General features: G+C 42.1%; 1 protein-coding gene across 3 annotated transcripts in view; it reads left to right on the top strand.

Annotated features, from left to right (window-relative positions):
* Positions 1 to 26,048, top strand: part of RLF (RLF zinc finger) — a 61,771-nt gene that overhangs the window by 10,471 nt on the left and 25,252 nt on the right. The window contains exons 1-3 of one of the 3 annotated variants that reach the window (XM_050715241.1): positions 2,600 to 2,681; positions 10,574 to 10,742; positions 23,496 to 23,628. In XM_050715241.1, coding sequence (XP_050571198.1) covers positions 10,677 to 10,742; positions 23,496 to 23,628 — 199 coding nt within the window. In that variant the 5' untranslated portion in view covers positions 2,600 to 2,681; positions 10,574 to 10,676. Of the gene's footprint in view, positions 1 to 2,599; positions 2,682 to 4,332; positions 4,502 to 10,573; positions 10,743 to 23,495; positions 23,629 to 26,048 lie in introns of those variants that run through there. The other 2 variants (XM_050715242.1, XM_035565121.2) reach the window with 2 other exon arrangements.

The raw sequence follows: 26,048 nt of genomic DNA, 5'->3' as shown, positions 1-26,048 counted from the left end.
AACCATTATCATATATATATGAAAAAGCAATATTTTAAAGAAAATATTAAATAGTTAAATTAGTTAAATCTAAATAGTTAAATAGTTAAATTAGTGGAAATAGGCAGGGTAGTTAACTGTTTAAAATCTGAAAATGAGGTACATATTAAAAACACATTGACTGTTAGGTCTGCAAATATTTTATTTAATGAAATTTAATGAAATTTCTCTCTCTATGACATGCGTGAAAATTGGACATCCCAAGCAATCACATATCTAAAAAATTTTTTTTAATTTGCGTACGTTAAAATAGAGTTCAGCTCTTGTGAGGCTTGCTATTATTGTTTTTGATAGTCAAGTAACAGCCACCTGGGTCTGACTGTCTGGACTGGTGCATGAACTCTTATTGCTAGGCTTGAGTACAGTGGAAAAATAAGTCCCAATTATTTCATAATGTTGAGACAAATGACCTTTAGAATATCTGGCAGTTCTGTTGCCCACTTTCTCTTGGGCATAGAAATGACAGGGATTTTAGAGTCTGATTATTTGAATAATTACTGAATGGCAGTGGGGAAGGCTATTCTTTTTATCTGCCTGTCTGGAAGTGTTTAGAGCTTTTGCAGGTTTAAACTACTATTTAAAGGAACAGTACTGGGGAGCTGTGAAAGCAAGCTTCTGAAATGTAGAAAAGGTAAACAAGATGGTAATTAAGTATTTTTGCATTTGATTTTGTTTACCTTATATCATAGAATCAGAATGGCTTGGGTTGGAAGGGACCTTAAAGATCTTCTAACTCCAACCCCCCTGCCACGGGCAGGGATGCCACCCACCAGATCAGGTTGCTCAGGGCCTCATCTAACCTGGCCTTGAACACCTCCAGGGATGGGGCAGCCACAACCTCTCTGGGCAACCAGTTCCAGTGCCTCACCACCCTCTGAGTGAAGAATTTCCTCCTAACATCTAATCTAAATCTCCCCTCTTTTAGTTTAAAACCATTCCCCCTTGTCCTGTCATTGTCTGACTAGGCAAGGAGTTGCTCTCCATCTTTTTTTATAAATCCCCTTAAGTACTGAAAAGCCACAATGAGGTCACCCCAGAGCCTTCTCTTCTTCAGGCTGAACAGCCCCAGCTCTCTCAGCCTTTCTTCATAGGAGAGGTGCTCCAGCCCTCTGATCATCTTTGTAGCCCTCCTGTGGACCTGCTCTAACAGCCCCACGTCCTCCTTGTGCTGGTGGCCCCAGACCTGGATGCAGTAGTCCAAGTGGGGCCTCTCAAGGGCAGAGCAGAGGGGGACAATCACCTTCCTCGACCTGCTAGGCACTCCTCTTTTGATGGAGCCCAGGACACAATTGGCCTTCTGGGCAGCAAGCATGCACTGCTGGCTCATGTTGAGCTTTTCATCCATTAGAGCCCCCAAGTCTTTCTCTGCTGGGCAGCTCTCAATGAGTTCTTTCTTCTCCCAGTCTGTACTCATGTGTGGGATTGCCCCAACCCAGGTGCAGCACCCTGCACTTTGACTTGTTGAACCTCATTAGGTCCATATGCGTCCACTTCTCAAGCTTGTCCAGGTTATATGACTGTAGAATGTGGCTGAAAGCTGCTAAGGTATAACATTTTGCAGGTAACTGTGTAATGTCTTTGTCAAAAGCCAGAGGAAAAGAGAAGAGTCATTGTTTTTGGGTAGTAACCATTTTTGAACTCACGTTTGCTTTGTGGACATCTCTGCCTTTTCCCCTTCCTTAAGCTCAGCTCTTATGTCTGTGGGAAGAATGAATGTGTTGTCCTGTTATGTCTTAATATTTGGGACTGGAGGTTTTGAACAAGAATTAGCGTGAGTTGGAACTATCTTACAATATAGGTGTACCTTAGAAATTATTCAGGGTATTTGTTATATTTGGAGTCTTAGATTGGTTTTCTTTCTTAACGTCGACATGAGTTGCAAGAACACTTTAGCTGTATGTCCATCTCGTGCTACCTCTAGACATAGTGTCATAGTTGATGCACTTAGTTTGAACAGGTCAAAGTGTTTTTGTATGGCAGTTGGTGTTTAGGTAGTTCATATGCCCAGTACAAGGTTAGATTACTCCCCCCCGCCCCCATTCATGAAGGGAATAGACAATAGTCTTCCCACTGCTTTCTCACAAAAAAAGTGATCGGTGTTCTCTATGACGTTCTCCTGAAATGAGGAGGATGTACTAAATGCGAACAGTTGTTTCCCTTTTGTTTCTTAAAAGGGGTAGCATTAGCCTGATGGTTTAAAATGAAGGAATATTAAGTAGGTCTCACTTTCTCCTCTTTCTGTTTTGAAAGAGCAGAAATAGTACAAGAATCTTGAGCTATATTGAACAGACTTTATTTGGTTATAAGACTGGAAGTGATCTTATCCTAGCGAGACTGTGCACAGTAAAAAGGAGTACTTTTTGAAAAGGAGTACTCTTTGCTATGGCACCTGATGCCTGATTCTGAGGTTGTTGCTGGCTTTTAACTGACTTGTGCAGTCAAAAATATTTGCTGCTGTCACTTCTTATCTGAATGTCAAGTAACATGTGCCACAAATGTTATTTATCATAAAAACAGAATTTGTTCAGGTAGCTTGCTTACTTGCCTCTTACTTTTTCAGGAGTTGTTTTGAGCTACTGCTTTCAATTCCTGAAAGTGAATTGCCACACGAGGTGTGGCTAGGATTCCATCAGTCTATACAGGTAAGTGTTCTAGATTTTTTTTTTCCTATTTTATGTGTGTATATATATGTATTTATGTATGTATTTGGTTTTTAGATCCATATTCAGTCTTTATTCAAGTTTAGTATCAAATATTTTAAGAAGAAACACGTACAGCACACTATGTTGATCCTGTTTAGCATGCAATCTGAGATGTATGTAGAGATGTCCTTTGAAACTAGAAGAATAGCTGACTACAGTGAAACTTTTGGCAGGTGCTGACTCTGAGCCCAGCTGCCAGCTGATATACTGAAAGGTTCCACTCCAGGTGCGGTAGTTAATGGGTGCCACAGAGACACTACTGGGGGACTGATGAGGCTGTATGAGGCTATACATACATACATGTTGACTGATTGACAGTCACCATGTGCAATATGAAAGGAGGTTCACTGAGATGATTGCCTGACTTGACTGCATTTAATTGATTTTAATTGATTTGAATAAAATCAGCTACTGTTTTGATGCCTCTCTTCTGCCACTCCTCCTGAATTTTACCTGGTCTACATTGTGCTTTTCTTGACAGCAAAAATCTAAATGGCCAGGCAACATTTGCAACAGCAGTATTAGCAGCCTTGGGCTGACTAGCAAATTTGTAACTACACAGCAGCAACTACAGCAAGAAAACCATAGTAAATCTTGATTTGTTTAACGGTTTGTATGAGAGTAGTAGATGGAGTGATGGAACAACTCTGAAGTACTGTTTTGAAGACTAAAGACTACAAAAGCTTTTGTGAAGATCTGAGTGGAAAATTACCTGATCTGAGATTAAAATATTAGGATGGATCTGTAATCCAAGTGATTCTTAGTAGTGTCTTCTAAGGTGGTGGTGAAACAAGCTAATTACTCTACTGTTCCTGCACTGGAATGAACATAGCTACAGTAGACTAGGTAGGAGGAAGAGATGTTTTCAAGGCTTCAGTCCGAAATTAAACCTTGAAGCTGTCCTTGTGCAGACCTTATCACAAGACCTTTTGCCCCTGTGACTGGATATTTCCTTGGTCCTTGAGGCTGGGGTGCTGCTGCAGTAGTTCTGAACATGCTGATGTAGAGGTTCTGAAGGAGCTTCTACTTCTTGTTTTAACTGGAGTCAGGGAAATCACAGGTGCAGAAACTCTTCAGTAGACCGAAGATGAATAAACCTGGTACTTCAAACTGAGAGAAACAGACTAGTAGAGCTGTGTAGTTTTGCCTGTAGCAGAAGGAGGTGGAGGTGGTCTGTGACTGGTGACTTTTAAGTGTGGACAGAACTCCTTTTTGCTGAAATGCTATGGAATATTTATGGTCATGGCAACATTAAAAACAGTTGGTAGGGGCACATACATAGTAGTAGAAAGAAGTGTGGTAGGTAGGGTTTAAATCCCAAGGCTTTATTAGTGTTTATTGGTGTCTTCTCTTTTGAGTTACAATGCTTTAAGTCCTGAGATTCTCCTACTGGCTGCTGTTGACGCGCGGAAAAGACTCCACGGCCATAGGGTTGTAAAGTAGGTATACTTTATTGGGGTGCACCGGGTGCACTGGGAATAGCTTCCCTCAAAAAGTGCGCACCTGCCCGGTCGTCTCTCACAATTTTATACGTGAATACTGTTACATATTACATGAGCTCTAATACATATTCATTATTTTCCCCGAAAAGGCGGACCTCTTCCAAGTACTCATTTCCATAGTCCCCGCCCTTAGCTCCTCCTGGTTGTGCCTGCACAATGTAGCCTGGTGGTCGCGGGCAGGGGTCTTTCAGGATGAAGGCAACGAGGAAGAGGAGGTTAAACTTCTTACCTTTCTGGACTTTGACCTTCTGTTGGACGGTATTTTGGAGTTTTTTGCTTATCTTTGCCTTGTTTCCTGCCAACAAGTTGTTCATCCTTCCCTAACGAGTTGTTCGTCCTTCCCTCATCTGTTGGCCTTGAGCGATACCTTCTTTTTGCATCTGCTTCTCATAAGGTTCTCATCTACATCCCCTATAATTAGGATATTTGTAGGTTCTCATCTACATCCCCGATAATTAGGATATTTTACCATATATGTTCGGATAAGTTTTAGCATCTTCCCCAACTCAATTCCCCCCTTTTCTTCTAAATTAAGTAAATTCTTTTACTTACTACTTATTTCCGGCCTCCTCTCTATACCTATTTGTAAGCACATATTCCTCTGAAACATTGTAATATTAGGCAAACAAATATTCCGAAAAATAACAGAGCCACACAAGTAGTAAACAATTGTTTTAACCGTGTCAAATTTGGTAACCAACTGGTTAGTTTTTCCCATAATTCAGTGAACCCAAGTGAGGTGTCATCCGTGACACCTCATGCAATAAGTGAGTATGTTTCCGTATTTCCTCTAAGTCAGTTTCTACTCTTTGGAATTGATCAATATATGTACAGCAACTTTGATTTATTACAGTGCACACTCCCCCTTCCTTTGCTGTTAATAAATCTAATGCCATTCGATTTTGTAAAACCACCTTATTGAGAGATGAGACTTCTACCTGTAGTGCTTTTATCGCATCTGTGGTGGAATTCTCTATCTGTTCTAATTCAGCTGAAATATTTATTATTGCCTTTTCCAATTCGCTTACTCCTAAGCTAGGAATTAGCCATCTAACGAAACTATGGTATCCTGTAGGCCTTTCTACCAAAGGATTTAGTGGGATTGCTCGAGTTACGCGTTTCCATGGGGACCTTAAAATTCCCGTAGGTACTGCTGGCCCATTATAAAAAGAACTGGGAGGTGCCAAATATCCCCCTGTACAGTGACCCTTCCAGTTAGGTGGTAAATTCTTCCTTGCCCTCCCATCACCACATAGCCACCAATACCCTATTCCTAATTTGCACCCGCTTTCCGAAGACCCGTCCACCCCAGACTCCTCATCAGGGTCGTATGCTACTTGGATAGTAATATTACAAAATGACCTTAAATTGGCTAGATTATATCCCCCTCCATTTACTGTTTTTGAACAATCAGGTTCCCGACCAAAACTAAGCCCCAAATCATGCAAGATCTTTTGTTCGCTGCTATCATTGTCCCCCATACATCGACTTTTAACAGTAACATTTCCCCATGCTTGTAAAGCAAATTTCAGTCCCTCAGGGAGGGTATAATTTACCCATTCCATTCCCCAACATTTAGCGGACCATGTCTGATTACTATATAACGCATTAGTCCAATTTCCTGTGGGTATCCCATACAGCGGGATTTCCATATTGCCCCTCGGAAGTGCAGTACATATCCAACAGTCAGATAAATTTAAGGATCAGGCCACTCTTTCGGTTATGTTTACATATGAGTTTTCCTTCCATGCTCGAGCTGGTACAATAATTGCAAGCAATGTCTAGAATCTATACATGCCGCCTTTTCAATTTCAGCTTATTTGGTCCCGTCATCTCAAGTGTCCATGGACCTCGCATTGACTTCTTGATTCTTGTGTGGTGAATCCAAGCAGGTTGTTCTTTAATTTTTACTGCAGTGTATGACGTAAGGAGCACCTGAAAGGGTCCTTCCCATTGGGGTTCCAGAGTCTTTTCTGCAAGAGACTTTACATATATATATAATCTCCAGGTTGTGCATTGTGTATAGGTCTATCCAAACCCCTACTCCGGGTTCCAGCTACACGTTTTCCAATTTTGTCTGTTTCCCTAATGCCACCATATAGGATGTCATAATTTCATCTCCTGCTTGTGTGGACATCCCCTTCTGTATTCCGTAGGGTCGTCCGTACGGGATTTCAAAAGGGCTCAGTCCCTCCTTTGCTCTTGGCCTTGTTCGTATGCGTAAGAGCGCCAGAGGAAGAGACTGAGGCCAGGCCAGATTAGCTTCCTGTCCCAATTTTACAATCTGTTGTTTGATCAAGTGGTTCATCTTTTCTACCTGGCCGCTTGACTGAGGGCGATATGGGGTATGAAGTTGCCAATCTATACCTAGATGGTGACTGATCTGTTGCACTATTCTTGAAATAAAATGCGGTCCCCTGTCAGAGGATATAGTAGCTGGTACCCCAAAATGTGGTATTATTTCCTGTATTAATATTCTTACCACCTCCCTAGCCTTGGCTGTTCTGGTAGGAAACGCCTCTGGCCAACCTGAAAAGGTGTCAGTTAATACCAACATATATCGGTACCGCCCTTTTCTTGGGACTTCCGGAAAATCAATCTGCCATTGTTGTCCAGGCCCATTACCCTTTCCAATTTGGCCTATCTCTAATTTTGGAGTATTTTGGGGATTAGTCTGGAGGCAAAGGTCACACTGCTGAGCCACTTGTCTCACAGTGGTATATAGGTTCCTTGCTACAATTTCTCTGATGAAATGTTTATATAAGGCTTCTGCCCCCCAATGCCTCTTTCTATGTTTCCTCTCTTATCGAGGGCCGTATCATATAAGAGGGAATAATTATTTTCCCTTGGGGGGGTAAGAGCCCACCCTTCCTCACTATAGGAACCTTCTAGATCAGTGATTAATTTCTGATCTTCCTTTGTATATTTAGGCTTACCTTCTAGGGAGATTTGCCCATCGGGGATCAGGGCCCCTTCTGTTTTTACCTCCTTTTTGGCTGCCTGTTTTGCCTCTCTGTCTGCCAGCTCATTTCCTTTTTCCAGTTCTGAGTTTACTTTTTGGTGTGCTCTGATGTGCATGATTGCCACTTTCTCAGGGAGCTGAACTGCTTCCAACGACTTCAAGATTTCCTTTGCATGCTTGATGTTTTTGCCCTGCGAATTCAACAATCGCCTCTCCTTCCAGATCGCTCCGTGCACATGTACAGCCCCAAAGGCATATTTTGAGTCCATATAGATGTTTACGATTTTGCCTTGGGCCAATTCCAAGGCACGAGTCAGAGCAATTATTTCCGCCTTTTGTGCAGAGGTGTTTGCAGGTAAAGGCCCGCACTCTATTACCTCTTTGCAAGTGGTAACTGCATACCCAGCATGTCGTTTTCCACTGAAGACGTAGCTGCTCCCATCAGTGAACCAGTTTTCTGTGTTTTCCATAGGATTCTCTTTCAGATCCGGACGGCACGAGTATATTGCTTCGATGGTTTCCAGACAGTCATGATACACTGGTTCCCCTGTGTTCCCACTGAGAAAAGAAGCTGGATTGACAATGTTAGTGATTACAATTTCCACATCATCCTGTTCCACCATTGTAGCCTTGATATTTCAAAAATCTTTGTGGGGAGAGCCAATGTCCCCCTTTTGCTTCCAGTACTGCAGATACCGCATGGGACACTAACACAGTCATTTTCTGGCCCAAGGTGAATTTTCGGGCCTCCTGGATGTTTAGTACTACGGCCGTGACCGCTCGCAAGCATCCAGGCCATCCCTTTGCAGTCGTGTCCAATTGTTTGGAAAAATAAGCAACTGCTTTATGGTATGGGCCCAGGTCTTGTGCTGATGTTCCCAGGGCAATCCCCTGCTTCTCGTGGGGAAAAAAGTAAAAATGGCTTACTCTCATCTGGGAGTCCCAAAGCCAGAGCTGACATCAGGGCCTCCTTCAGTAGCTTGAAAGCTTGTATTGCTTCCTTGTTCCATTGGAGGCATTTCTGTTCAGTAGTTGTGAGTGCACAGGGGTTTAACAAGCAGTCCATAATTATAAATCCATAGGCGGCACCACCCGGTCATAGCCAAAAAGGTCCGTAGTTCCTTCACTGTTTGTGGCCTTGGAGTTTGGCATATTGCCTCTTTTCGAGCCTGTCCCAAGGTCCTTTCCCCAGCACTGATTTCATATCCCAGATAGGTTACCTGTTGTTGCACTACTTGGGCCTTTTTCTTAGAAACTCTGTATCCTTGGAGTCCGAGAAAATTTAGCAGATTCACTGTCCAAGTCAGGCAGGTGTCCCATGTTCTAGTAGCAATCAGAATATCATCAACACATTGCAGTAATTTCCCTTCTCCTGGTGGAACCTCCCAGGATTCAAGATCTTTCGCTAACTGATTCCCAAATATTGTGGGGCTGTTCTTGAATGCTTGGGGTAACACCGTCCAGGTGAGTTGGGTCCTACGGCCACTCTTGGGGTTTTCCCATTCGAATGCAAATATTTTCTGGCTGGCTTCATGGCGGGGGAGGCAAAAGAAGGCATCCTTTAAGTCTAAAACTGTAAACCAGGCTAGTTCTGGTGTTAATACAGTTAATAGAGTGTATGGGTTTGCTACCACTGGGTAGAGATCCTCAGTTATCTTACTTACTGCCCGTAGATCCTGGACCACCCTATATGACCCATTTGGCTTGCAGGCAGGTAATATAGGGGTATTAAAATCGGATTCACATTCCCTCAACAATCCTAATTTCAGAAACTTTTCTGTTATTGGTTGAATTCCTTCCCTGTCTTCCTGCTTTAGAGGGTACTGCTTGATCCTTACTGGCTGCTTTCCCTCCTTGAGTCTAATCTCAACAGGTGGGGCGTTTTTAGCTCTCCCAGGTACCTCGGTAGCCCATACCCCTGGGTATACCTGGTTTACGACTTCTTCATTAACTTTTCCTTCCATTGGAAGGTTGACTAGGGCTAAGCTCATTATCTGTATATATTGTTGATCATTTACCTCCAGAGTAATCTCCCCCTTTTCAAATTTTATTACTGCTCCTAATTGCTCTAATAAATCTCTACCTAAGAGTGCCCATGGGGAGTTGGACATATATAAAAATCTGTGTATGCCCCATTGTTTCCCTAACTTGTACTTCAAAGGTTCACAAAAGTACGCCTTTTCAGGTTGACCGGTTGCACTTTTACCCTAACATAATCATTCCCTAAAGGCATTAAGGCTTCATTTAGAACCCAACATGTTGCCCCCGTATCAACAAGGAACTTCACTTTCTTCTGTTCCTCCCCTAGCTTCATTATAACCAATGGTGGATTCACTAGGGTAGATTCCCCAGGTCCCTGTTATTCCTGCTGATATCAGGAGCTGATTACTCTAGGAAAAGGCTAGCCAATTTGTCCTCTGAAGCCAGGTCCAAATCGTTTTTTTTCCTCTTTTTTCCTCTTCCATTGCATTTCAAAGTTGGTCAAAAAAAAATCCATAGGGATTTTTTTTGTCCTTGTTGGAAGCATATTCTCAATTCCCAATTTAACCAGATTGTAGTATTCATATAACCGTTCATAATTTCCAGGATGATTAGGGTCTCAGTGGGGGTCGGTCAGGGGAGCGCAATTGTCAACAATTCCCTGAGCGGTCCCATTGGCAATCTGAGCTTGCACATGAACTCAGGTTGTTTTAAGAGTTAACTGCTTTTCTGTTTCCATGACAACTCTCTCTAGGATCCATCATGATCCCTCTGCCCCAGAGGGCTCACACAGAGATTTTGAGATTTCAGCCTGGGGCTGAGGCAAAAGTATTAACGTTCCTACATCCTCTTTCCCTGTTCATTCAACTTCAAACACCTTTAACACCTTCAACAACCCTTTTAACTGTTCCTTTATCGTTCTCCAGCCTGTACTTTCCTAATACCAACATCAAAGGCTCAGTCAGGGGCCAACTGAATTCCATGCTTTTTCCCTCCAAGATGCTGAAACAACATCAGTACACAACATTTCATCCTATTTTCCTTCTCTCCTCAAAAACAACATTGACTGTAATATTAATAGTTCCATTTAGGGGCCGCTCCTCTCCATCCTCTAGTTTATAAAGTGGGCACCACTGATTACAATATTTGGTAAGAGTTCTTTTACTCTCTGTCCCCCCTCGCCCCACTATATCCGTCCAATGTGTTAGTATACATCCTAAGGGGCTTTTCTGTGGGATTTCTTTGCTTTGACCTTTTCCCATTCTAATCTACAGCGGTTAATGTTCCACCGTTTTCCCAGGAGCTGTTTACTAGTCTATCCCAATCCCTCCAAAATCCACAGTGTGTGTGTGTGTATATGTGTGTATATGTATATTTTCCCCGAAAAGGCGGACCTCTTCCAAGTACTCATTTCCATAGTCCCCGCCCTTAGCTCCTCCTGGTTGTGCCTGCACAATGTAGCCTGGTGGTCGCGGGCAGGGGTCTTTCAGGATGAAGGCAACGAGGAAGAGGAGGTTAAACTTCTTACCTTTCTGGACTTTGACCTTCTGTTGGACGGTATTTTGGAGTTTTTTTGCTTATCTTTGCCTTGTTTCCTGCCAACAAGTTGTTCATCCTTCCCTAACGAGTTGTTCGTCCTTCCCTCATCTGTTGGCCTTGAGCGATATCTTCATTTTACATCTGCTTCTCATAAGGTTCTCATCTACATCCACTATAATTAGGATATTTGTAGGTTCTCATCTACATCCCCGATAATTAGGATATTTTACCATATATGTTCAGGTAAGCTTTAGCATCTTCCCCATCTCACTGTAGTTCATAGTGGACACACATTGCAGCACCCCGCAAGTAATTTTGGAGGTATATCAGTTTATTTTGACAATATTGAGTTATGCCATCTATTATACTTACTCTATAGTTATTAACTATGATGTTGCAGAGGATGGGTCTGCTCCCAGTCCATTTGCTTATGAGGAGGCCATAAATAAGGTTGGTCAGCAGAGGTTTGTCTTGTGTTGGGACTGGTGGAAGAGGCTTGAAATTTACTATTTCCAAGGTAACGCTTTGCGTTTGTGGAATCCTAGATTAGGGAAGTTGAGGAGCAAGCTTGCCATACACTAAAGTGAGCCTAATAAGTTTGTAACTGATGGCCTAGAATTGAAACAAGATGTACTCTCATATTCAGAGTTTGGGAGGGCTAATATAAGCTTTTCCCTGTTACAGCAGAAGTATAAAGCAGTTTTAAGAATTGTAAGCTTTTGACAAGTAATTTTTGGAGGGAGGGATCTGCAAGAAGAATTTTTGTTTCCAAGCAGAGTAAGTTTTAAGGTGTATTCATGTGCATTTTCAGATTTCTGAAGCAAGTGATCAAACTTGGATATTTCTGTCAACAGAAGGGAGACTGTTAGTTTGGACTTTCTTGAGGTTGAATATGTTGGAAGCAAACTATTAAATTCCAGGGGTAGGGTGACACAAGATGAGATCTTTCATGTCAACTTTTAGAAGTAACAGGAAATTCAAGATGTGTAGCTACTAGGTGTGGTAATATATTTGGCTTTTTTATTGAGTTTTTGAAACTGTGGCTTCAGAATTTACATGCTTACCTAATGTTCCCATGGTTAAGATAGTGGGCAACATTTGTGAAACATGTTAGTACTCTGAAACCCAGACCTTGCTGAAGAAGTTTGTGCATTCTCACAAAAAGGTACCTCTAATGAAATTTTGAAGTAGCACTCCAGCAGAAACTTGAGAACAAGTACACCAAAAATCACTTCCAGGCTGTCACATTAGAACTTGTAGGGTCACAGCCTATGACTGTGTACATGTGCTAATCTCTAGGCAAATCCAGTAGCAAAGTAGCACAAAGCTGACATGCTAGGACATGCCTCAGATCAGTATATGTTAATTTTCTTATTCTTTCCCTGAGAAAGACGGTGGGTGTGGCTGGGATGTAACTCCAAATCTTCTGTCCTCCAGTTGGTGCAACCACCACAGATGTTTTCTTTGGATCTGACTGCAGTTACTGTTGCGCTATAACAATCTGCACAGGTAGTGAGAGTCTGTGAAACTTTCTCAGGAGTGAAAAAGGTAAAGCCCTAGGTTTCAAAGCAGCAAGGTGTAGGGGCTGTCCTCAAGCTGCAAATGGAATCAGTGATGTCCAGCCTAAAAAGCTATCCAAAGTTTTATTTGGTGTCTGAACCTGTTCTTTCTTCTATTCTAAATAGCAGCAGCTATGCCCTGCAGTCCCCCATGAGTCCAATTTCCCTTGCTTCTAGGAAAAATCAGAGGCAACCTGTGATCTGCAATATATGAGCTCGCATAGCAGAAGTCTCAACATGGATTTTAAATAGTGACAGCAGTCAAAAGGATGTGGACACAAATGAGCTTTAAAATAAGTCTAAAAAGATTGGAGAGTTGCAACAGGGCCATTGATGCAAGTAATCTGGGAAGGGGATAGTGTGAGCTGTGGAGATGGATGTAATCTGACCGGTTGAGGAAGATGAAGTTAAAGATGGCCTTGGGAGAACAAATATATTTACTAGCAGGAATGGAGTATGGATTGTGGATCTAGGTTCTTCTCAAGCCTTCTCAAGAGTGTAAATGCTTTCTTTAGAAAAGATGTATATAGAGGGTAAGCGTAAAACTAAAACTTTTGTCACGCTATAGTAGTTGCTGATCTCTTTAAATTGCTTGGGCTTAACAATCCAGTCTCTTACTGTTCTAAGGACTGAAATTTAATACAGAGGCACTGAAACTTAAATAATCTTCATAACTGAGATCTGCTAGCTCTATCTTGCATCCTGAAGCCCTCATACAAAGGAAGAGTTGCTGTTGGAAAAACACTCTATTTACATTGGTTGTCTGGATCACAGATTGTCATAAATTGGATAGATAGCATTCTTTTCAGTAGTAGCACTTTGCCCTTGTCCAAGTTGATTGTTGGGTTGTGTGATACTTTCTTTTTGTCAACTACGCCTTGCTCCAGAGGTGGTGGCAAATAAGTGTGGTATATTCTTACTCTGAGACAGTGGCTTATAGCTCATCTAGAACATGAAACTTGATAACAGAGAGGAGCTTGGGATAAGTACCATTAAGAGACAGCAAATCTCAGCTACTATAATGCGATGTTCAAAAAATGTACTTATTTGCTCTTTGGCACTTGTTGGTTGGAACGTGCTTGCTGGGTGTACGCTTATCCTGTCAATAGAGGGGCTAAGTTCATGTAACCAGGAGTTGGCATTTCCCTATCTCTGCCTTGCAGAATTGTGTAGAACTGAAAATTGTTTCTAATCAAGTTTTCTTCTGGTAAATATCTTGGAGTTGCTTGAACAGATATTTGAGTGATGCTGCTATATGCAATGTGTGCTGAGAATTCTCAGTGACTTCTTAAAGCTGTCTCTTGCGCTATTGCTACATTAAACCACTTATATGATTTTAATCAAATGATGCTACAGGAATTGGCATAAATTCTTAAGACTTGCAGTTGAATCCTTCATTAATGCTTTATCTTCAGGTTCTTCAGAGATTTTCAATGTAAATGATGCCCTCAAAGGAAAAGTAGGCTGCTTACCATGGGTTTTCTGTTAGTGACAAGTCTGTTTCAGTTGCTTTTCTTAATACTTTCTTTAAGAAAAGATGAAGAATCCTTTCCTTTGTTTCAAGGTAGAACTGTGAGGAACCTGGCACTCCTTGCCTTTATTCAATCAAAATTAATTAAAAGATCAGTTTTACCTCATTCCAAGGTCTTGCACATGTTAAATGTCTTCATAAAGTGCTGTAGCTCAGTAAAATCTTGCTGGTTTCAGTATATCTGGTAAAATTCAAAGTCATAGGCTGTTTTTTGACTCTTTGATCTGATCTATGAGTGAACACTCAGGAGTAATAAAAGATAAAGCTGAAATATTAATATGTGAGAGGGTAATGCAAAATGGATGCTATGACAACCTAATGTATAAGAATGCCATACGATAGTTCACCTGGAAAGGGACCTTCAAAAATCAGCTAGTTCAACTGCCTGATCTCTTCAGGCTAACCAAAAGTTAAAGCGTATTAATGAGGGCATTTTTCCAATTGCCTCTTGAACACTGCCAGGCATGGGGCATCAGCCACATCACTAGGAAGCCCGTTCCAGTGCTTGACCACCCTCGTGGTAAAGAAATTTTTCCTAATGTCCAGTCTGAACCTCTCCTGGCGCAGCTTTGTGCCATTCCCGTGCATCCTGTGATCTGGGAGAAGAGACCGGCACCTCCCCCTATGCTTCCCCTCCCCAGGGAGTTGCAGAAAGCAAGTAGGTCACGTCTTGGCCAGCTCTTTGTTGCCCTCCTCTGGATGTATCTTAATATCCTTTTTTAATTGTGGGGCTCAAAACTGCATACAGTATTCAAGGTGAGGCCACACCAATGCTAGCTATAGCAGGAGAATCACCTCTTTTGACCAGCTGGCTATGCTGTGTTAATGCACCCCAAAATCAGGTGTGCCCTCTTGGCTGCCAGGGCACACTGCTGGCTCCTGTTGAGCCTGCTGTCAGCCGGCACGCCCAGATCTCTTTCTGCTGAAACTGCTCTCCAGCCACTCATCTCCCAGTCTGTATCTGTGTCTGGCCTCACGCCTCCCCAAGTGCAGCACCCGTCATTTTCCTTTGTTGAACTTAATTCTGTTGATGATTGTCCAGTCTACATACATCCCTGTGCAAGGCTGCCTATCCCTGAAGAGAGAATCAACAGCATCTCCCAGGTTAGCAAACATGATAAGGATGCGTTTAACACCTGCTTCTAGATCACCAATAAAAATGTTGAACAGAACCGGCTCTAGAATTAAGCCTTGAGGATCGCTGTTGATGACTGGATGCCTGCCAGATGTAGACCCATTTGCTATAACCATTTGAGCTTTGCCACTCAGCTGGTTCTTGACACAGCATAGTATGAACGTGTTTGTCTCACAGTTGGACAATTTGTCTAGAAGGATGCTGTGAGTGAAGGTATCAAAAGCCTTACTAAAGTCCAGGAAGATTACATCCATTGTCTTCCCTTCATCTGCTGAGCAGGTAACCTTATCATAGAAGATCAAATTACTAAGGCAGGACTTTCCTTTGATTGACCCATGTTGACTGTGCCTGCCAACAGCTTTGTTCTTTAAATATTCCCGGGACAACCTTCTCTATATCTTTTCCAGGGACTGAGGTATACACTAAATTTAAACTAATAGGTCAGTGTTTTCCTGGGTCTTCTGTCATGCCCTTTTTGTAGATGTGTATAACATTGGCCAGCTTCCAGCCAGCAGGGACCTGCCTAGACTCCCAAGACCTTTGGTAAATTGCAGAGAGGAGTCCAGGTATAATGTCTGCTAGTTCCTTCAGCACTCTGGGGTGAATCCTGTCTGGCCACATGGACTTAAGATGTTGAGCTGATACAACTGTTCCCTTACCAGTCCCAAGATACCCTTCAATTGCCTGAAGAATAGCTCATCTGTGCAATCATCCTGGGTGGGTGCTCAATAGTAGACACCTGTGACGATATCTGCGTTGTTATCCATCTCCTTAATCCTCACCCAGAGGCTCTCTACTGTGTCATCCCTAATAGCAAGGGCTGTTCAGTCTCATCTATCCCTTATATATTGAAAAGACTGCCTGATGACATACAGGTGAGAAAGATGAAAAGTGCAAGCTTTCAAAATGTGCTTCTATTTGTTTTGTGGATAGGATGCAGGATTTACCTGCACACCTGTAATAGTTTTCTTAGTCACCAAAGTCTGAGTCTACAGTGATGTACACAGACTTATGTTTGTGACTGCCACTTGTAGGAATTCCGGACTGAGGTTGCACACTTCATAAATATGAATTCAAATCAGTTTATTGTTACTGACTTCTGAAGCTGCCGTGAGGTTCTAACTTGAGCATCTTCTGGCATCAGGGCTGACTTAAGCATTAGATTTGTCATTTATCTATCTGAATCTACTGGCATGCTATCTAGCTGTGTTTATATAAGCAGGGAATTTGTCTTATGTTAATTAAAAATAAGTAACATTCTCCCTGTGGAGCTCTTCCTGCTGAATTTGGTTTCCTGGTCCCAGTTGTGCTGGAAAGAAAGACTTGAGAGGAAGAACAGCTGTGTGAGCATAGTGATTGCTTTGGTAATGTTTCCATATGCTTAAATACATCCTGAAACCTGTGTGTGCTGTAGCTCTTTTTTAGGCTTAGTGCTGTTGGTTAAGAGCAGTTTGGGCTTTGGTTAGGAGCACACCAGTGGTGTTCCCAGGGGTCAGTGTTGGGGCCCATCCTCTTTAATATCTTTATTGATGACTTGGATGAGGGAATTGAGTGCGCCCTCAGTAAGTTTGCAGATGACACCAAGTTGGGGGGAAATATAGATCTGCCGGAAGGTAGGAAGGCCCTGCAGAGGGACCTGGACAGGTTGGGTCGATGGGCAGAGGCCAAGGGATGAGGTTCAACATGGCCAAGTGTTGGGTCCTGCACTTTGGTCACAACTGCATGCAATGCTACAGGCTTGGGGCAGGGTGGCTGGAAAGCTGTGCAGAGGAAAAGGACCTGGGGGTGCTAATCAATGCTCATCTGAACGTGAGCTGGCCATGTGCCCAGGTGGCCAAGAAGGCCAATGGCATCCTGGCTTGTGTCAGGAATAGTGTAGCCAGCAGGAACAGGGAGGTGATCGTCCCCCTGTACTCTCTGCTAGTGAGGCCACACCTCGAGTGCTGTGTTCAGCTTTGGGCGCCTCACTGCAAAAAGGACATTGAGGCCCTGGAGCCTTGTCCAGAGAAGGGCTGCGAAGCTGGTGAAGGGCCCGGAACACAAGTCCTGTGAAGAGGGGCTGAAGGCACTGGGGTTGTTTAGTCTGGAGAAGAGGAGGCTCAGGGGAGACCTTATTGCCCTCTACAACTTCCTGAAAGGAAGGTGTGGGGAGCTGGGGGTCAGCCTCTTCTCACAGGTAACTAGTGATAGGACTAGAGGGAATGGCCTCAAGTTGCACCAGGGGAGGTTTAAGTTGGAAATTAGGAGATGTTTCTTCTCAGAGTAGTCAGGCATTGGAACGGCCTGCCCAGGGAGGTGGTGGAGTCACCATCCCTGGGGGTGTTCAAGGAAAGGTTGGACGTGGTGCTTAGGGACATGGTTTAGTGGGTGATACTGGTAGTAGGATGATGGTTGGACCAGATGACCTTGAAGGTCTCTTCCAGTGTTTATGATTCTATTTTGCATTGTTTGCTCTAAGGGCTCACTGCCCATTGATCGTACAGACCCTAAAGGCCAGTTGTGCCAAACTGGAATCTATCCAGGTGGTCAGCAGCTTTTACTGATGCTTGGTTCTGTGCGAGGTGCAACACCTGCATTTGTCTGTGTGGAACTTCATGAAGTCCCTGTCAGCTTGTTCCTGCAGCCTGTCAGAGGTCCTTCTCAATGGCTGCCCTGTCCTCCACTATGCCAGCTGTTCTCCGAGTTCTAAGTGAGCTGTGGACTAACTGAGACCATGCTCTGTCAGTTATTCAGAACATGAATAAAGATGTGTCAGCCCAGTGTTCCGAGTCACATTGTTGACTTTCTGGAAACTGCATTCAGCCACATGGAGAGTCTGCTCCGTGGTCTTGCTGGGGATGGTGCTTATGTTGACTGGCCTGTAGTTCTCCAGGGTATACTTCTTGATCTTGGAAAATGTGTGGTGGGGTTTTTTTTTTGTTTGTTTGTTTTTTTTTTTTTTTTTTTTTTTTTTTTTTGTGCACCAGGAACCTTCCCCCAGTGGTCATGACTTTTCAAAGGTAGTATTGGTCTTGCAGTGACATCAGTGAGCTCCATCAGCACCCTCAGATTTGCCTTGATCAATGCCATGGACATATGAGAAACAATTTAGGGCGTACATATCTCCTCCTTGTGCTGCTTCGTGCCCCCCAGATCTCTGACGTGGTATATAGGGGACCAGGAAGGCCAGAGTGCAGACCTTAACAGTAAAATCTGAGGCAGAGTTATCAAGTACCCCAGCCTTTTCAGCATCCTTTGTCATTTGATGCCCTGTTCTACTGATGTGGTCTCACGTTTTCCTTGGCCTTCGTTTTGCTTTCAGTCTTACATTTTCCTCAACAAAGTGAAGAAAACCAGCTGGATGCTTGTGCCCTTCAATGTAGCCCCCAGAGCCCTGTATTTACTTTTGATGCGCAGTGTCATTGGTGTGCATACATATGATCAGCAAGTAATGATAGTCTGAGGACAAGTCTTGGCAGCATCTCTGCAATATCCCAGATCCAAGCCAGTGTCAAGCATCAAACCTTATGAGACAGTCTGACAGCTGAAGGTGGCCAGTGCTTAGATGGGATTTTAACAGTGGTAACTGATTACTGCTAACTTGCTTTTTCTTCCTCCTTTCCTAATTTGCCTATTACAGTAAAGAGTGATTATAGGTGGAAAGTCTGTTTATTTAAAGGTTCATGGGGATATTGTTTCTTTATATGATGACTGCAGATTAGGGAAGAAGATTAGCCTAGCTCTGGAGTACAATGAATCTAAAGACGTAACTTGTGAAAAATCAGATTTTTTCTTAAAGAATAACAATGCTTGCCCTGGTTTCAGCTAGGATAGAGTTAATTTTCCTCCTAGCAGCTGGTAGGGTGCTATGTTTTGGATTAGGATGAGAAGAGTGCTGATAACATGCTCATGTTTTAATTGTTGCAGAGCAGTGCTTACACCAAGCCAAGGACTTTTCAGCTTCTCGCTCTGTCCTGCCAGTGGGCAGGCTGGGGGTGCAGCAGGAGCTGGGAGGGGACAGACCCAGGACAGCTGACCCAAACTGGCCAAAGGGGTATTCCATACCATCTGACGTCATGCTAAACAATATATAGGGTGGGCCGGCTGCTCGGGGATAGGCTGGGCATCAGTCAGCGGGTGGTGAGCAATTGCATTGTGCATCACTTGTTTCATACACATTATTAGTAGTAGTACTATTATTATTATCATTATTATTATTATTTTCCTGTCTTAATAAACTGTCTTTATCTCAACCCACAGGCTTCATTTTCCCATTTCTTTCCCCCATCCCAGAGAGGGAGTGGGGAGGGTGAGTGAACAGCTGTGTGGTGCTTAGCTGCCACCCAGGTTAAACCACAACAGTGCTTTCTGCCTGAAATGAGTAACATTGCTCAAAACTATTGTTTGAGGCTAGTTGGCTACCTCTTTGTTGTACTCACAGAGTAAACTGTTCTTAATTGTAGTCTCTGTAGTTAGGAATATGGATCAGTATAAACTTTAATACTGGACACAGACTTTAGTGTTGAAGGAATGGAATACTTGTTTATTCTGTGCTCTATTAGTATGCTATGTTATGCTTTGAGTAGATGTAGATAATTAGGGAGTGGATGGAAGGAAGCCTGTGTTAGCTCTGTTTCACTTTAATTTGGGTTTTATTAAGTAGCATATCTGGTAGTATAGCTTCATGGTCATTAGAAGTCCTTTAAGAAGAAACTTCTGAGACTATTAATTATGACAGCTGTGAATCAACATAAATGAAACCTCACTGTGAGAATGTAATTTTCTGCTCTCAGTCCTTTATTGGGAATAAGGTTCCCTCCTTGGTACATGGGTACATTGCTCACGAGTTAAAATTTGGGTTTTCCTGTTCAGAGGTTTACGGAATACAGTTTGTTGCAGTGTTAGAAAGGAAAGTAAGAACATTAAATTTGGTCTGAAAATAGCATCTGATACTAGGGACTCTGCTGAACATCAATATCTACTGTATTAAAGGGTATCTAACCATGAAATGCAGGGATGCCTTTTACTCTGTATGCCTAATGGTAAAGTCTTGTGTATTTTCATAGCAGATTTACTTTGTTATAGAAGATAACTCAGTAAGTTGAAGAATGCATCTTGTATGTTACAATGTAGAAAGAAGTTCATTGTGTCTTGACAACCCATGACACAAGGCTCCTTGGTTACTCCAGTATTCTGAGTGGTCCTAGTGTTAGCACAGTTTAATTCTGGAATCTGGAGAGGTGTAAGAATAGAGAAGGAAGAGTTGAAGGAAAATAAAGACTCTATTAATAATCTGTAATAATCACAATTGTGATAAATAGATGCAATATATTACAATTATAATTATTAATTATTAATAAAAGTGATAATACCTGTTAGTTCAGAACATGGAACTAATTCCAGTATAGACAGAGAATACAACAGGGTATTAGAAGGAAACCTGAGGTTAATAATAGCATTGTACATAAGCTTATAGGACCTGATGACACAGCATCCTAGGGCATGAGGGAACTGGCTGATGCAGTTGCCAAGCCTCTCTCCATCATACTTGAAAAGTCTTGGCAGTCAGGTAAAGTCCGCAGTGACTGGAAGAAGGGAAACATCACTCCAGTTTTTAAAACATGATAGAAAGGAAGAGCAGGAACTGCAGACAGGCCTCACCTGTGTGCCTGGGAAGATCATGGAATAGATCATCCTTGAAGCTATGTTAAAGCATATGGAAGACAAGGAGGTTATTCAGACAGCCAACCAGTTATTCAGACAACCAAGGGCAAATCTGAACAATCTACTGGTATTCTGTGGTTCAATAACTACATCGGTGGACAAGGGAAAAGCAACCGATGCATTTACCTGGAATTCTGTAAGGCCTTTGATATGGTCCCATACAGCAGCATCCTTGTCTCTCAATTGGAGAAGTATGGATTTGAGAATTGGGCTATTTGATGGATAAGGAATTAGCTGGATGGCTGCATCCAGAGAATTGCAGTCAATGTCTCAATGTTCACATGGAGATCAGTGATCAGTGGTATCTCTCAGGGGTCTGTATTAGGACTGGTACTTATTAGTATCTTTACTGATGCCATACTCAGTGGGATTGAGTGCACCCTCAGCAAGTTTGCAGTTGACACCAAGCTGAGTGGTAACACGACGGAAGGGATGCCATCCAGAGGGACCCACACAAGCTTGAAAAGTGAGCTCCCATGAACGTCATGAAGTTCAACAAGGCCAAGTGCAAGGTGCTGCACCTGGGTCAGGGCAATCCCAAACATCAGTACATCCTGGTGAATAAATGGATTGAGATCAGCCCTGTGGAGAAGAACTTGGGGATGCTGGAGGAGGAGAAATTGGATGTGAGCCTGTTAGTTGGTGCAGAAAGCCAAGCATATCCTGGGCTGTACAAAAAGTAGTGGGACCAGCAGGTCCAGAGGGGGATAATTGGCTCCCTATTCTACCCTTGTGATATCCCACCTGGAGTACTGCGTCCAGTTGTGGGGTGCCCAGCACAAGAAAAATGCGAATGTTAGATCAGGTCCAGAGGAGGGCCCCAAGGCTGATCAGAGGGCTGGAGCATCTATTCTGTGAAGAGAGGCTGAGAGAGCTGGGGTTGGTCAGCCTGGAGAAAAGAAGGCTCTGGGGAGACCTTACAGTGGCCTTCTGGTAAATGGGGCTTCTATGAAGATGGAGAGGGAGCATTTACAAGAGCCTGTAGTGATAGGCCAAGGAGTAATAGTTTTAAACGAAAAGAGGGTAGATTTAGATTAGATATTCAGAAGAAGTTCTTTGTTGAGGTTGGTGAGGCACCGGAACTGAAGTTATGGATGCCCTGTCCGTGGAAGTATTCAAGGTCGGGTTGGATGGGGCTTTGAGCAGCTGGTTCGTGAGGAGGGTGTCCCTACCCATGTCAGGTGGGAGGATTGGACTTTAAAGGTCCCTTCCAACTCAAACTATTCTAAGATTGTATGATTAAAAGTACTGCCAACTTTAAACACAGCTTGTTAGAACCAGTGGACATTGTCATGTATCAAATGCTCTCTCAAATTTAAAACACGGCGTGAAGGAACGCTTTTACTACACGTGTAGTCACAAATTGACTACAGATAGTTAGGTAGCTTCAGTTTTGTCAGTTCTGGGGAGATTTTGCTCAGTGATACTGTAACTTCTTCAGCGCAAGTCAACACCGCATCAGTTTTCCTGCTAGAAACATTAAATGCTGGAATTCATTTCCAGTTGCTTTTCTTCTGTGTTGACACTATAGCCTTCTTTTCCCGTGTTATTTCTATTATTCTTCCCTCAGATTTCCAGAATTAAAAATGGTAGGGCTTGATTTCCCTGAGGATAGTGCAATGCAAACAGGTTTCACGGATGAACCTCTCTGTTGGAGACCTGTTCAGTGTGCTGTGTCTCTGAGTCAGTTTTCACAGCATCAAAACTGTCAGGATTGGAAATACTTGGATCTTAATTTGTAAATGTGCTATGCATGGATTAGTTTCCAGGGGAATGGTGTGTCTGTATAAAGTAGAAATGAGTATTCATCTTGATTAAAGAAGTTATTCATGATCCACTTTGGTCAGGATTGTGAGTTTTGTACAGCAGTCTCTGCTGTTTCTGTTCTGCTCTGCTTTCTCTTTAAGTTCCCTGAGTCTTCTGACATGGGTAACCACCAGGAAATCTGCATCTTCTTACGACCCCTCATCTGCCTCACCCTTTTGGCAGATGAGAGCCTTTTTTGAGCCCCTCCTAGTGCACACTGTTCCTTCCTTAAAGATGGTTTTTCCCTCTCGTTTTCCTCAGGCTAAGTGAGTGACAGTTGAATGCTGGCAGCTCCCCCTTCCTCTGCATTAAATTTTAGGACGATTTTTAATCACTGCTTCACTGTCCATCCAAATCAAATCAGCTAAAATTTGTATGCTGCTCTCTCAGAACCCTTCTTCTGCAAGAAGGTGCAAACACTTGATGGCACTGGACTGCCCTATCAGAGGGTACTGATTAGAAGAACGTAACTGTGAATTTGGACTTTGTACCAAACAGCATGCTTTAATATCTCTCAAAGAAATGACCATCTTATCTCACTAGTGTTAACAGTAAATATAGTCTGAGACTCGCAATGTTTTCTATTCATTTTGAGAAGTAATTAGTTTTAATTCCAATTTCTCAGTTGGCATTACATGCTTTATTACAAAACCCTTCATCTTTTATGCAAAAAAATATATATTTAAAAGTTAGAAAGTAGTGGTAGACTTAAAAATGAGGAAATTGCTACATGCATGCATGAAGAAACATGAAAATCGCAAAAGTTACAACTGCAGAACAGTTGTTTTTTTTTGAGCTGTCATTACAGCTAAGTTTCAGTATATGGAAATTGGGAGGCTTTATTGTAGCATTAGAGAAGCATATATGAAAAAGGATGTGTTGTGAAGACGCCAATGCAAGCATGTCAGAACAGTAATGACTTAGAAGAATAGTGTGAAATTAAATTATCTGTCCTAGTATTTTATTATATTTTAATAAAAATTACATTAAAATAATGTTTAGCAAAGACTTCTAATGATTTTTTTTTCATGTTGTAGGATTCACATGATGCTTTACTGGAATTTGGGAATAACAACCTCCAAATACTGGTGGATATCACAAGGGAAGGAGTGTGGAAAAATCCAGTTCTTCTTAAAATTCTATCCCAGCAACCAGTAGAAACAGAGGAAGGTAAGCATATGATTTTAGAGATAAGATGGGGTTATTAAGAGAGAACTTGGTGCAATTTTGATGCGGAAACTGATTAAAAGTCAGAAGGGAGTTGCAGTTTAAATGGCTTTGTGCGGTAGTATTCATAGGCTGCTAAATAATACTTATGATTGAAACTGTCTCACTAGTACACTGAATCCTCTCTAACATATCTCCACTTGGGCTATACCACAAATATTTTAGTCCATTTTTTAAAAGAAGCATTTCTTTTTTCATTATTAAAAAAAAGGGGGGGGATTTTTGCTCCCTAAGGTGCTTTGTTCTGCATAGCTGTGATTTTGAATGATTTCCTGAGTGGTTCACAGGAAGGAGTAGTTAATGTCCACGTCTTTCAAAGGTAAAGAAGATGCAAGTAAAGTGTGCATTTGAAGGGGAGTTTAAAGGTTACCTTTTATTAAGTTTTGGGCTGGGAAGCTGATTGCGTTTAGACTATGGATATAATATCTGGAATCAAAAAGAAATGAGGTCAAGAAAAAATAATTTTTAGTGTAATTTCATGTAACTTTTTAATGTCTTCTCTTAAACTCTATATTTTTACTCACTGAATTTTTTCCTACCTATTAGTGGTATCGAGTACTTGCAGGTATTTCTTCTAGTTGTTCCATTAACAGTACATGAGACCACAGTTTATCTTGGTGATATTCTAAATTAAATTAAAAATAACAAAGAGGGGGACAAGATTAAAATATTTTCCTTAAAATTAAGGCACCATAAGCAAGGATTTTAAGTCAAGCTTTCTTCCATAGCAGAATCCTTCTTCCTGGCTTTGGGTAGCCTCTCTTTGAGTTGTACTATCTTTGCTAGTCTTCTAAGTCCTCTTAAAGTATAGCAGAAGCACTCAAACTCCAAAGACTAGTTAATCCCATCTCTAACATGTTTTGAGGAGAATTATCTACCACTAATATCCTGCTTTGGAGCTTTTCATTACTAGTGTTTTTAGGACATACAGTTGCTGCTTTTAGTGGATTTCTGCTCAGACTTGCATTTCAAAATTTGTTCCTCTTACTGAAAATAATTACATCCTGAAAATCTTCGCCTGTTTTGTTCAACAAACTTTACCTGTGGCAAGCCAAGATCTGTTCTGGTGGACTAATGTGAATTCACGTGCTTCTGTGTGGACTTCTTTATAGATTTAATTGCATCTTATACATGTGACTGATTTTATCTATGGCTGCTACACTTCATTCCTTTGCAAGAGTACCTTGTTACTACCTGTGATGTGGTTCAGACTGCCTCTTGTCTTCAACAATAATAGCGTAGTTCAGTCCTTTGTCTTTTAATTTGGGACAAAGCTTCTGCAGACAAGGAATTGATTGATTGACACATCTGTGACCGTGTTGAATTGGGCTGGGTGTAGGTCCCTGTTTCTGAGAAAATGCAGCAACCTGGAATTTATTGATTCCATTGAGTTCTTTATTTAGTGCATATTTGTCTATTTAGCTGGAGCTGAATACGTGCCCAAAAGAGGTGCTCTCATTTGAGTTTCTTTAATGTGATGCAAGCAGAGGCAACAGGACATTGGAGCTGTTCTGGAAATTCTGTAGCTGATCAGATGCATTCTCACATAGTCTAGAGTAGATGCAGACATGCTTAAATAATCTGAATATGACTCCTGAATCATTTGTTAGACCAGTCTATCAAAGCAAGGTTTCTCAAGTAAAACGTAAGGTTAAAGAGGTGGCGGTCAGAACTGCCATCTTAAAGGCCAGTTCTAAGAACCCAAATATCTACCTAAAATGTCTCTTCTCACTAGTGTCCTTCTTCTGTGGTGATCTTGAAAACCTTATTTGTGGGTGGTTTGGCTTTGGTTTTTTTTGTTGTTGTTGGGGGGGAGGGGGTTGCTTGCTTGCTTTTGGAATATCTTAGAGTCAAGAAAAGTGTCATCTTTGTGCCCTGTTACACACAACGTAGCTTTTTAGACATATCTGAAAGATCTTTCTACAAGCTCTCCAAACTTGTCATCTTTGCATCCAAACAAGATATTTCAGATACTGAGTGCTTTCAACAGACGATACGTGTAACAGTAAGTAGCAATAGAGCTTGCGTGAAAGGATAAGCACTGAAAAGGCAATGAGTGCTGTGTGAGATCTCTTCTGTTCCTGCTGTTCTAGTTTGCAGCAAATATGCAAAACTGGTAGATGGAAGAAGTAGTGTTATTAGTAATGGAACTGAGAAAATAGTGACGAAGAGAGGGAATAGGGATATTTAATAACTACAGGTACAATAGAGTAATACTGCGGTACTTAAATTATGTAGTTCTGTGCCCTTATGTTATGGAGGAGACAGGGGTTTTAGTTTAGTTGGTTTTGTTCCTGTTAGCCTTTTAGAGTATAAGCATGTTGAGCAGGTGCTGCAAAGTTGCAGGTTTTCTTGGAGAGTGT

This window comes from Cygnus atratus, chromosome 23 (genome assembly GCF_013377495.2).
Source record: "Cygnus atratus isolate AKBS03 ecotype Queensland, Australia chromosome 23, CAtr_DNAZoo_HiC_assembly, whole genome shotgun sequence".
Taxonomy (NCBI): domain Eukaryota; kingdom Metazoa; phylum Chordata; class Aves; order Anseriformes; family Anatidae; genus Cygnus; species Cygnus atratus.
The sequence above is the reverse complement of the archived record's forward strand: the minus strand, read 5'-3'. Positions and strand labels throughout refer to the sequence as shown.